Source organism: Talpa occidentalis, unplaced genomic scaffold (assembly GCF_014898055.3).
Source record: "Talpa occidentalis isolate TD23 unplaced genomic scaffold, MPIMG_talOcc4v2.1 talOcc4.5, whole genome shotgun sequence".
In the NCBI taxonomy this organism is placed as follows: domain Eukaryota; kingdom Metazoa; phylum Chordata; class Mammalia; order Eulipotyphla; family Talpidae; genus Talpa; species Talpa occidentalis.
The window spans coordinates 139,079,765-139,090,751 of NW_023604861.1; the positions used below are offsets into that span (position 1 = coordinate 139,079,765).

Genomic DNA, 10,987 nt, shown 5'->3' on the forward strand with positions numbered 1-10,987 from the left:
CCGGCCCTGTGGCCTCCGTGGGGTCTTCCTGCGGAGCCACCTGGGAAGCCCCAGGTCCAGGCGCGGCGCGAGACCCACGTGTGGGAGTGGGAAGCGAGGCGGCAAGGCCCCGCTGTGAGAAGGCACGCCCGGCCCTGGACACCAAACACAAAACTTGAGGCTCTGCAGGGAAGCAGGCATGTCCTTGAGTGGGCCCGGCCCTCCAGGCGGCGCCGAGAGGCATCGGCACTGTGGGGGCTGGGGGCGGCCACAGAGACGCCCAGGCGGCCCTGACGGAGGACATGTGGCCACCCACACCGCGGCTAGGGCACCCACACCCCGGCCAGGGCACCCACACCCCAGCCAGGGCACCCACACCCCAGCCAGAGCACCCACACCCAGCCAGGGCACCCACACCCCAGCCAGGGCACCCACACCCCAGCCAGGGCACCCACACCCCAGCTAGAGCACCCACACCCAGCCAGAGCACCCACACCCCAGCCAGAGCACCCACACCCCAGCCAGAGCACCCACACCCAGCCAGGGCACCCACACCCCAGCCAGGGCACCCACACCCCAGCCAGGGCACCCACAGCCATCTAGAGCACCCACACCCCAGCCAGGGCACCCACAGCCATCTAGAGCTTGCCAACCTCGCGGGCAGCTCTGGAAGCGCTGCCCAGCACGTGACCCGCTGCTCCGGACAGCCCGGCCCCGCCCCACGGGCCCCCGCCCCGGCCCCGCCCCACGCCCTCCGTCCACTGACAGCCTGAAGAACCTGGCCTCGGCCCCGCCCACGGCCCCGCCCCAGGCCCCGCCCCAGGCCTGCCGTCCCACTGACAGCCTGAAGAGCCCGGGCCTCAGCCCCGCCCCAAGGCCACGCCCCCAAATAGCCCCGCCCCACGGGCCCCGCCGGCTGGCGTCATCGACCCGCGCCGTCGCGACCAGCGGAAGTCGGGTGCGGGCCGCGGCGCGGGATGGTGGCCGGCGGGCCGTGAGCGATGCCCCGGCTCCTGGGCGCGGCGTGCGGGGTCGTGTGGGTGGCCGTGCGCTGCGGGGGCCGCTGCGGCGGCGCCCGGCATGTTCTACGCGGTGCGGCGGGGCCGCCAGCCCGGGGTCTTCCTGACCTGGTGAGCGCGCCCCAGCTCCTCGGCCGGCCGGCCGCGCACACCCGGCCGGGCCCGGCACGGCCTGGGGGGCGGACGGGGTGAGCCGCGCGTCGGGTCGCGGCGCGGCCGGAAGTTCGGGGCTGTTAGTGGGACCCGAACCCGACCTGCCGACCCCGCGCCGCCGGCCGCGGACGCCCCTGCGCCTGTTCCCCGGGCAGCCGCGCTGCTGAGGAGCAGCGGCTCAGAAGTGGCCTCGCGCCGATGAAATACTTTTAGGGCTTTTTACAAGGGCCAAGGAAGCCTGGCGCTGAGGAAAGCCTCAGGGCGCCCGCGTCCTGGCCGGCTGGCCCGTCTGCAGAGGATGGCGGGGCTTCACGTAACCCGACACTGGAAGGCGTGACCCGCGCCCTCTAAGAGTCCACGTACCCCCCTTTCCCACACATTTTCCTACCCTAAGAAGAGAATCAGCGAGAAGGGGACCAGCAAATGGGTGGCGTAAGGGGCTCGCGTCGCCTCTGTTGCAGGAACGAATGTCGAGCCCAGGTGGACCGGTTTCCTGCTGCCAGATTTAAGAAGTTCCCCACGGAGGAGGAGGCCTGGGCCTTTGTGAGAAAGTCCTCCAGCCCTGATGGTTCGGAAGGTACTCACCACTCGTCTGGCTTTTTAAACGGTTCGAATCTAAGCTTTTCATGACCATGTGCACTGGTCTCTACAGCTGCCCTCTGCTCAGATCCAGGAGGGCTGACTTCTTCCATCTTTCCATCTTACCAACTAGGAAACAGGCTGGAGGCGGTTTAGCTCAGTGCTTCCTGCCAGTGGCAGTTGGAGGGTCAGACCAGGACTTGGACCTGCTGCTCCATTCAGTGTCCTCACTGGCCTATTTCCAGCTGTAAAGAGCACCTGGCGTGGCTAGCAGGTTGAGCGGGGTGCCGAGTGAAGTGACGAGTGTGGCTCCTTTCGTGGTGTGCACCTGTGGGATGCGCCCTGTTCACTTAGGCCAGAGTTGCAGAGCGGCGCCACCGCCGCTGCCAGTTTCACGAGTTACAGAGATAGAGTTCATTGAAGCAGAAGGTCTGACCAGGGACATCAGGCATGCAGGACTGAGGATGACTCTTCAGAGCACAAAGTATGCCTTGTCGCCCCTCGGAGGGTGATTTTTGTTGATGCCACTCATCCTTTCCTGTTCCAGTGGATTGAGCAGAGAGCAGTTTGAGTCAGCTTCTTTTGAATTGTCTCCCTAGTGCCCACCAGGCAGCTTGAGCATGGAATGGCTGCCCCTTGGGGTGTCCTCACAACTGGGCAAAGCGGGTTGCACAGGGATCTGGTCTGAAGGCTGGTTTAGGGAGCAGGCGCCTCGCTTGTGCATCTGCTTCCCCCCTTCTCTCCAGCAGCTTTAACAGGTTCTTATTGGCAGACATTCTCACCAGGGGAGAAATCACTTGGGGACAGAAAGTGGGTTTGGAAAGAGGACTTCTTATGGTTGGATTTCTTGACATCCCCTGCCACCCCCCTTTGCAGGTTTTTTGTTTTAACCAATTCATATCTCAGCTCTTTTAATTGAGGTATGATTCTGTTTGTTGGGTACACTGAATCTGAAGACGATCTATTCCTTTATATCTATGGGCCTAACTTCTCTAAAAGTTTATAGAGACCTAGTCAGTGACTTAGGTTAGTAAGTTGGGATTTCACATCTTTAATGTTGGGGTACCACACAAAGCAAGAGTGTCAGCCCCTTTCCAGTTTCCTTATTTTTTTTTTTAAAGGTCTATGCATACAAGAACTGGAGTGTAAGCCAGAGGTGTGGGAGGTGAGAGGTAAGTCTCTCACCAGAGACAGAGTGGGGAGCAGAACAGGTGGATCCACTGAAATCTACTGCTGAGGGGAGCATTGAGGAGACAGGAGAGGTCTGCTGCACCCTGTGGGTCGGCTCTCTGGCCGGGGATTGAACTGTGTGCTGCAGAGGCTGGCAATACTTGATAACGTTACATTTAACCCCTGCACCACCAGAAAGGCCCTAGTTTCCTTCTTTAATAACAGTTTCAACTTAACTTATTCTTATTTGGGTATTATTGAGCTATTTGTTAGTTATTGTGGTTTATATATGCTGAGTTAGGGTTAATTTAAAGAAAAAAATTACAATTTTATGAAGAAAAAATTTCTGACAGCCCTCATATCCTTTTTTTTTTTTTTTTTTAAGATTTATTTATTTTTATGCAAGAGCTGGCGTACAGGCCAGAGGCGCAGGAGGGTGAGAGGATTCACCAGAGACAGAGCGGGGAGCAGAACAGGCAGACGACAGAAATACACCGCTGAGGGGAGCAGCGGGCACGACAGGAGAGGTCTGCCGCGCCATGTGGGATCCTCGCCAGCCGGCAGGGATCAAATCGGTGCTGTAGAAGCTGCGAACAGCTTCACAGCACGGCGCTCAACCCGCTGCACCACCGGGGAGGCCCGCTCATCTCCTTTTCTTTCAGTCTCTTACCTGTACTTTAAGAATTTTGACTCCACTGTAAAACCTACAGTGTTAATAGTAGATGAAAGCAGTATTTATGTCATATGTCATTGTCAAAATCCTAGAAAATTTCACTTTGACCTGCACCTGCATATTTAGGGCTTACTTCTGTAAAACCAGAGGAACAGTTTATGGGGACTAGACGGTGACAGGAATGTGACGGAGCGGGAGTCTCGCACGTCATGCTAAATGTGGCGGTGATGCGAGTTTCGCCCTGGTGACCTTGTTGTTCTGCGGCTGAGAGGTTGTGCAGGCAGGGGAGCTTTGGCTTCCCCCCTCTTTTCAGTGAGCATTAGAGCCCCGTCTCTCTGTCCCTGGTGTAGGGGTTTAGAGGTGAAAGTGAAAGCTCTTGTGGTGGATTAAGGTTGTTGTGTTGGAGATAGTCACCCCCTGTGCCCCGACCCCACTTTACACAACAATACTCTAAGAAAAGCAGCTTCAGACCACCCTGCCTGGGGCCTCAGTTAACAGAAGCCATAGGGTTTGAATCCGTGGACTGAGTTAAGTTGAAACTGGCTTGTGTGCCCGGCTCTGACTCCCCTTCTGCGGGGGTGCCTGAGTGAGAGCCCCTGCTCCGGCGGGCCGAGTGTGCGCGAGCTGAGCGCACCTGGAGCCGCCGGCCGGGCTGCACACCCGCTCCGCAGCGGCACCGGCCTGCCTCTCTTTTCTGCCATCAGCCGTTTGTTTATGGCTGCACCTGCCTCGCAGCTCCCTGGGGCTCTCGTGGTGCCGCGGGCTGGAGCGTCGGGGCGGGAGGCAGGAGTGGTGCCTCGGAGACCACAAACTCCGTGGGCAGGGTGTCGCGCTTGTTCTTTTTGGGAAAGGGCCCCTCGGATTTTCACACTGTGGACAACCCCGAGGGGTTCAGAGCCCTTGGCAACTCTGCCACCGCCTTGGGGAGCACGCTCTGCGCAGACTCTGCTGTCTCGTTGCTCTTAAGGCGCTCGCCTGAGCCACCTTGGGCTGATTTCACCGGCTTCAGAGTGAGGTAGGGGCCGTCGTCAGCCCCTGTGCTGGGGGCCACATGCAGAGGGGCTGGAGCCTGGCTTGCTGAATTGCTGGATTCTTCATCCGTTCATGTTGCATCCATGGTTTCCACTTTTGAGTAGACGCTCTTTTTCAGGGAAGAAAAGTCAGCTTGGACAAGAGTCACAAGGGAGAGCAAACAAGCGCCTCCGAGAGCCCTCCGAGGACGACGGGGCGCAGCCCGGGGAGCCCTGCGCGAAGCTCGGGCGGCAGGACGCTGGCGCGGCCCCTTGCGTGAGCAGGGACACCTTTTCCTACATGGGTACACCTGCCTCGGCACTTCAGTGTCTAGTGTGTGGTCTAGCGTGCGGAAACGTCCCATTGAGCGGGGGACACTTGAGCTGATGTTTAGCATCCTCGTTCTTAGCTGGGGAGGTCACTGGAGACCTCTGAGGTTACTCTTTTATATTTGCTCCCCTGCTACAGGATGGGTAACATTTTGGACACCCTCGGAAAAATCACTCCATAGGCCACTAGCGGAACACACTGTAATCTTCTGAAGTGACAGTGTTCCCCGTGCGCACGGCCTTTCACGTCACTCTGGGAAAAGGGAAGACACAGCTTCCTGAAATGGGAGAGGCCCTGGGGAGCTCCTGGTTATAAACGCGCCTGCGCCTGAGCCTTTTACAGTCAGTTTTCGCAGACAGACGCGGCCCTGCCTTATCCTGCAGAGCAAGAGGCCCTGAACACCTCCTAGTTCCAGGAAGGCCTCTGCTTCCGACACAGCCTGTGAGGCTCCCTTTTGTCACTGACACTTGTGGACAGACAGTCGGAATACGTAGCGTCTTTTGTATAAATCATGTATTTGTAGGTTCAGATTTCCAAGGAAAACCAGCAGGCGCTGCCTTGTCACCTTATCAGAAGTAGAAATCAGCTTTGCAGTTGCATGGAAAACAAAGCCAATGGCCTTGCCGGGGTGACTTGCCAGTGGCCATCAAAGCAGCTTATTTGTAGGGAGACGGGGGAAGCCCTGCAGTTGCTTGAAGGCACCGAGCGAGGGGCTGCTGGGCTCTGGCAGTGGTCGCCTCGTGTTACATGTCAGGCCCAGCGGATCTGGGGAGCTCGCCCAGCACGTGTTGCTCGGCCCCGGTCCACTTTGGGATGTCTCCTGTGCCCCGAGAGTCCGCTGCCGTCCTGGTGGCAGCCACCTCAGGAGATGCCCATGCCTGCCTGTTAGGCCCTGGCAGCCTGACTTTCTGATGCTGCTGAGAGCGGCCTCACGTCAGTCCTTGTCTTTATTTTTCACATTCGCACGTTGGGACAGTCTGTGCATTGGTCGGACCCTCTGTTGACCGAAAGACGCAGACAGGACACGGCCCCTTGGTGGCCGGATGCTGAGCAGAACCAGGATGTCAGTGGGCAGCTCCGGGTCCCAGGGCACAGCTTGTCTGCAGGGACCCTGGAGTGAGCTCGGCCCCTGCCTGTCTGAGGGCCCTACAGGGAGGAGTGGGGAGCAGCACTGGCACTGCAGGGCCTGGGTTTGCTGAGCCATGGCCTTGGCCTTGCCTGGTAGGCGCCTCAGAAACCAAGAGAGTTCAAGTGAAACGTGTCAAGTGCCCGTGAAGGGGGGTGGGGGGGTGCCTCTCCCAGAGGAAAGACTGACCTGGTGTCATTGAGTCCTGCCCAGCCGAATGTGTGTCCTGCCCAGCGCTGCTGGGCGCTGGCTGCAGGGGCGGGCCACCGCACTCACCCAGCCTTCCTCCGCAGGTGAGTCCGTCGTGGTCTACACTGACGGCTGCTGCTCCAGCAACGGGCGCAGAAGGGCGCGAGCTGGGATCGGAGTCTACTGGGGGCCCGGCCATCCTCTGTAAGTGAGCAAATGAGTTGGAATTTTCAAGCTTCGGATTGAAGCAAATTATCTGCCAGACGTGTGGAACAGGCCGGCGCGCAGATTGGTGGCTTGGGAGCCAGCTCTGCCCGGGACGGTGGGGACAGGCCCCGGTGCGTGCGGACCTGGCGGCCGTGTCCCTCAGAATGTGAGCCCCTCCACATGGCTCTCCCGCCTGGAGCTCTGACGTGTCTGTGCGGCTCGCTGAGAAGAGTTTACACCAGCAGAGCCTCGTGGCCCAGAGAGTCATGCATCCCTGGGTGGTGGTTTGGAGGGCACCAAGCAGGCCCCGACTTGGGCCCTGTCTCATCCCTCTGTCGTGGTGGAGTGAGCTTCCAGGCCCCTTGTTGCTCACCCATGGACGCCCAGTGGGTGATGTGCATGTGGGCGTTCAAGTGGGCCCGGCCTGGGACTGCGCAGGGACGAGGCTGGGCAGCAGGGGTGTGGCTGGTGAGCTGCTCGTGGTGGCCCCCACACCCCTCGGCTGGTCACCCTTGCCTCCTGGGAGTTCCCTGGGGCCTGTGGGGGCGGGGACCTGGTGTGGCGTGCGTGCGTGGCCTGGTGTCTGCTGAGGTTGTCCGGGCAGCGCTGGAGTGCACTCTCCGCATCGGGCCCACGCTCCTGGGACGCCACCGCGCTTCTCGGGAGGGTGCTGGTAGCGGCGGCCCTTGGCGGCCGTGTTCTCTGGTGCTTTCATGTCTTCATAGCGTCCAAATGACTTTGAGAATTTGCTTTATAATTTTATTTTCCTTTGTGCTGTTTTGAAACCAGGAACGTAGGCATTAGACTTCCTGGGCGACAGACAAACCAAAGAGCAGAGATTCATGTAAGTTCTCGGCAGATCTCGCACGAGGCCTGAGCTTCTCCTCAGCCCCGACTGCACGCGCGCGGACACTCAGGACACTCACCCACTTAAGTTGGGATTAGTGACAGTGTCGGAGGGTGGGAATTTTCCAGAAAAGTCCTGAAACTCATTTCAAATAGAGGAGGCTTGTCCGTGTGGTCTTATTCCCGGAGAGGCTAATCTGCACGGTCAGCACAGAGAGGGTGCGCGTGCCTGCGCAGTGGTTCTGAACGTGGTTGCGTGGAGCATCATGCAGTACCTGCAGTTGACACACCTGTTTTCTCAAGGCAGCCTGCAAAGCCCTGGAACAGGCGAAGGCCCAGCACATCAGCAAGCTGGTCCTCTACACGGACAGCATGTTCACTATCAACGGTGAGCCACACACGCTGGCTGGCAGGGCAGCCCCGCAGCGCGGGGGAGTTGAAGCTTGGAGTCTAGGCTCCAGCTGCCGTGCGTGCCTCTCCCCTGCCCTCGTGGCCGTGGCATCCAGGGTGTCACCACGTGGCTTGCAGACTGCTCCTTCGGGAAATGGTGTGGGGCAGGGGCGGTGCTGATGGGGCACGGAGGTGGCATCTTGGGCTGAGGCCTGAGCCGGGCCTAGTGCAGGGGCCCGTTCCCGGGCTGCTCAGAACAGGGCTGACGTCTGTGGGGAAGGCTGGCCAGAACACTCCAGATCCACTGACGGCCAGGAGGTGCTCTCTCGTAGGCATCACGAATTGGGTTCAAGGTTGGAAGAAAAACGGCTGGAAGACGAGTTCAGGGAAGGACGTGATCAACAAGGAGGACTTCGTGCAGCTGGAGAGGCTGGCGCAGGGCATGGACATCCAGTGGGTGAGTCCCAGCTGGGGCTGCGGGGCTAACGGGGGTGGGGGGACTCCACATGATGGGTGACTGAGGTCAGCGACTGCTTCTGCGGGTCGGCGCCAGCAGGCTCACCTGGCGCGATGCTCAATTGGGGGGCCCTGGGCCCCGCCCAGCCGGCACCCCATGGAAGGCTGCTGGGCGGTCAGCCTCTGGGTTTCTTGGCAGTTGGTCATAACATTAAAGCTAATTTAATAAAAACTAAATTAAATCAATTAAAATTAAGTTGCGTGATCAGGCCTTAGTAAAATGTTTCTGCCAAAATCGAAGATTTTTCCTCATATCTGAAGATTTCCTAATATTATTTTTTCAAACGACACAGCAAGTTAAACTGCAGGCGTCGCCTTGGCCTCGGCGGCCTCCCAGGACCCGAGGTCGTTAGGCCTGCCTCTCACCACGCCCTCAGAAACACGCGCCGCCTCTAAGCCGCACTTGGGGAGGATGCAGTGTCCTGTTTCGGGTCCCTCCTGCCCACACGGGCTGGCTGGGGAGCTCCTTCAGCCCCGGGTGGGCGGGAGCGGCGCAGGCTGTGAGTGGAGTCGGGGGTGGGGGGGGTGGGGGGTGCTGCTGTGCAGTGTCGCTGCCCTGAGGGCTGTTCTGCAGAGGCAGCTGCTGCGTGTGGGAGGCATCAGTAAAGCTGAGGACACTATTTATTTAACAGATGCACGTGCCTGGTCATTCGGGGTTCAGAGGCAACGAAGAAGCCGACAGATTAGCCAGAGAAGGAGCCAGACAGCCTGAAGACTGAGCGAGACCCTTCACCCCTGGAGAAGCGGGCGCCCCGGTGGCTTGTGCCTTTCCTGCCGGCGCCTGCAGGATGGACCTGGGGCAGGGTGCTGGCGAGCTTCAGACGGACCGGAAGGCGGGCCGGCCACGGGCTGAGAGGGCTCAGTGGGCAATAAATTGGGCACCCTTGAGGCCTGAGGGCTGGTGAGGCTTCTGCATCCTGCTCGATGGGCTTGGCTCCGCTCAGCATGCCCGCGGTCGGGCAGGCGGCTTAGGGCTTCGACTGGAGAAGGGGCGGACAGACGGGGTTTAGACGTTTCCTCGGTGGGGCTGAGCCTTCGCCCCAGGTGGGCCTGGCCGTCTGTGCCCTTCAAGGAAGGCACTGCCCGGGGAGGGGTGTGGCCCAGAGGTGGTGTTGTTATAGGACAGGGAGAGGGGCAGCCCAAACCCTGCAAACCTGCCTATTCTACATGGGTTCTGCCATCCGCCGCATCAACACAAAACATATAAGACTTTAATGGGAAGGAACTTTAATAAAACTAGGACACAATACAGGTAAGGCAAAGAGTCTAGTTTCTAAATGAAGCATCCAGAGTTACCCGTCCCCTCGTGGGTAAAAGTCCATCCAAATGGGATTGGCCCAGAGCAAGGCCCCAAGGCCTGCCCCAAGTCTAAAGCATCTTCCAGTGGGGACCCACAGAAAAGGGTCAGAAACAACCAGACAAGCCCGGAAGGAAAAGAGCAAAATCAACATCAAGATAAAAGCCGCCATGGTCACCTCCCCACGGGTCTCACCCACATCTGTGTCACCCCGTCCACAACCAAAAGACAAGCGCAGTTTCTTCACGTGTCTCTAGGCTCCACGCGCCTCCTCCAGGTCTCCTGGCTCCATCCTGCTTCCTTCCTCAGTCTCTTCTGCAGCTTCTCCTCTTCCTGCTCAGCTCCACCCTCCCTTGGGTGGGGCAGGGAACCTCCCCCTTTCCTGGGACCACCCTGTTACAGTGTGGCGGGGAGCGGGGCCGGGATCCCCATGGTGAGTGCTGAGCACGCCCGTCTCCAGGGGGTCGCATCGAGGGGGGAGAAATCTGTTGAGACATTTCCCTGCGCAACACTGCGAGGTTGAAGAACTGGCCTTGATTGTTCACTTCTCGCCTATTCGTGGAGACAAGCAGGAAAGGACTCACCGCATGCGGAGCTTAGGCATCATTACTGCCCACGCTGCTCATGTTGCCAGCCCCAGGCTGGAAGAGGGTGCGGACCAGGCCCGAGGGCACGCGGGCCCGACTCCAGCCCCGCTGGCTGTTTGGCTAGGCTTTCCTCAGTCTCTACTGAAGTTCCGTCCCACCTGCTGGCCCCTCCAGGTCGTCTGGGAGGAGCCTGGGCAGGCCCATCGGCCCATCCTGGATGTGCTGGGCTGCTCCCGCGCCGTCCATCTGTTCTGCGTGTCACCAGCGCAGGCCACGCGCTGGCCTTCACCCTCTGCCATTGTCGCTTTTCCCTGACCCCGAATCGTGGCTGCTGTGCCCTGCTGGAGGGGATGCCCCGCTGCTGCTACTCCCTGAGCCCCGCCACTGTGCAGGCCCTTGAGCCACCCGCCCTGCTCGTGCTCTGGGCCCTCCTGGTCCCTCCTGCTCCAGGCCTGCGGTGGGCTGTTCCTCTAAGGCCCTCTAAGGCAGAGGGCTGTTTCACATCAGGTGCTGGCTGGCCATTGTTTCCAGGATTTTCCAGTGGACAGGTGCCCTCGGGACGATCCCGCCAGCACAGACTCAGGCTTTCGGCCCTACCCTCTGCTCAACTGTTTCCCCAAGACTCCCGGACCTCCAGAGTGGCGGGGTGAGGAGCCGGCCTACTCGCTGCTCCCCCTCAGCATCCCGGGGGCACTGCATCATGGCCCGCAGCCTTGGGGGGTGGCGCTGGGGGCCTGGGCAGGCCCAGGACCTTGGGCCGCCTCCAGCCAGTGTGGGCACTCGCTGGCTTGTTGAAATCCTTGGCCCTGCACAGCCTTCCGCGGCGGGGAGCGCCAGGCCTGTGATAGGCCCGCGCCCGCGTGGCGGGGGCAGCTCGGCGGCCTGGCTGCAGGCGCGGGAGCACAGAGACGGCCC

The 10,987-nt window shown here is 60.2% G+C and overlaps 1 protein-coding gene across 2 annotated transcripts; it reads left to right on the forward strand.

Moving 5' to 3' along the window:
- Positions 1-1,044: 1,044 nt before the first annotated feature.
- Positions 1,045-10,223, forward strand: RNASEH1 (ribonuclease H1). Of its 2 annotated transcripts, XM_037528573.2 has the most exons (8): positions 1,045-1,109; positions 1,613-1,728; positions 4,724-4,888; positions 6,334-6,433; positions 7,226-7,280; positions 7,586-7,670; positions 8,005-8,129; positions 8,821-10,223. In XM_037528573.2, exons 1-8 carry the CDS (start codon positions 1,060-1,062, stop codon positions 8,905-8,907), a joined length of 783 nt encoding a protein of 260 aa, XP_037384470.1. In that variant the 5' UTR covers positions 1,045-1,059; the 3' UTR covers positions 8,908-10,223. The 2 variants fall into 2 exon arrangements, with proteins under 2 accessions (XP_037384470.1, XP_037384471.1); XM_037528574.1 differs by lacking the exon at positions 8,821-10,223 and having other exon boundaries at positions 7,590-7,670; positions 8,005-8,119.
- Positions 10,224-10,987: the final 764 nt, after the last annotated feature.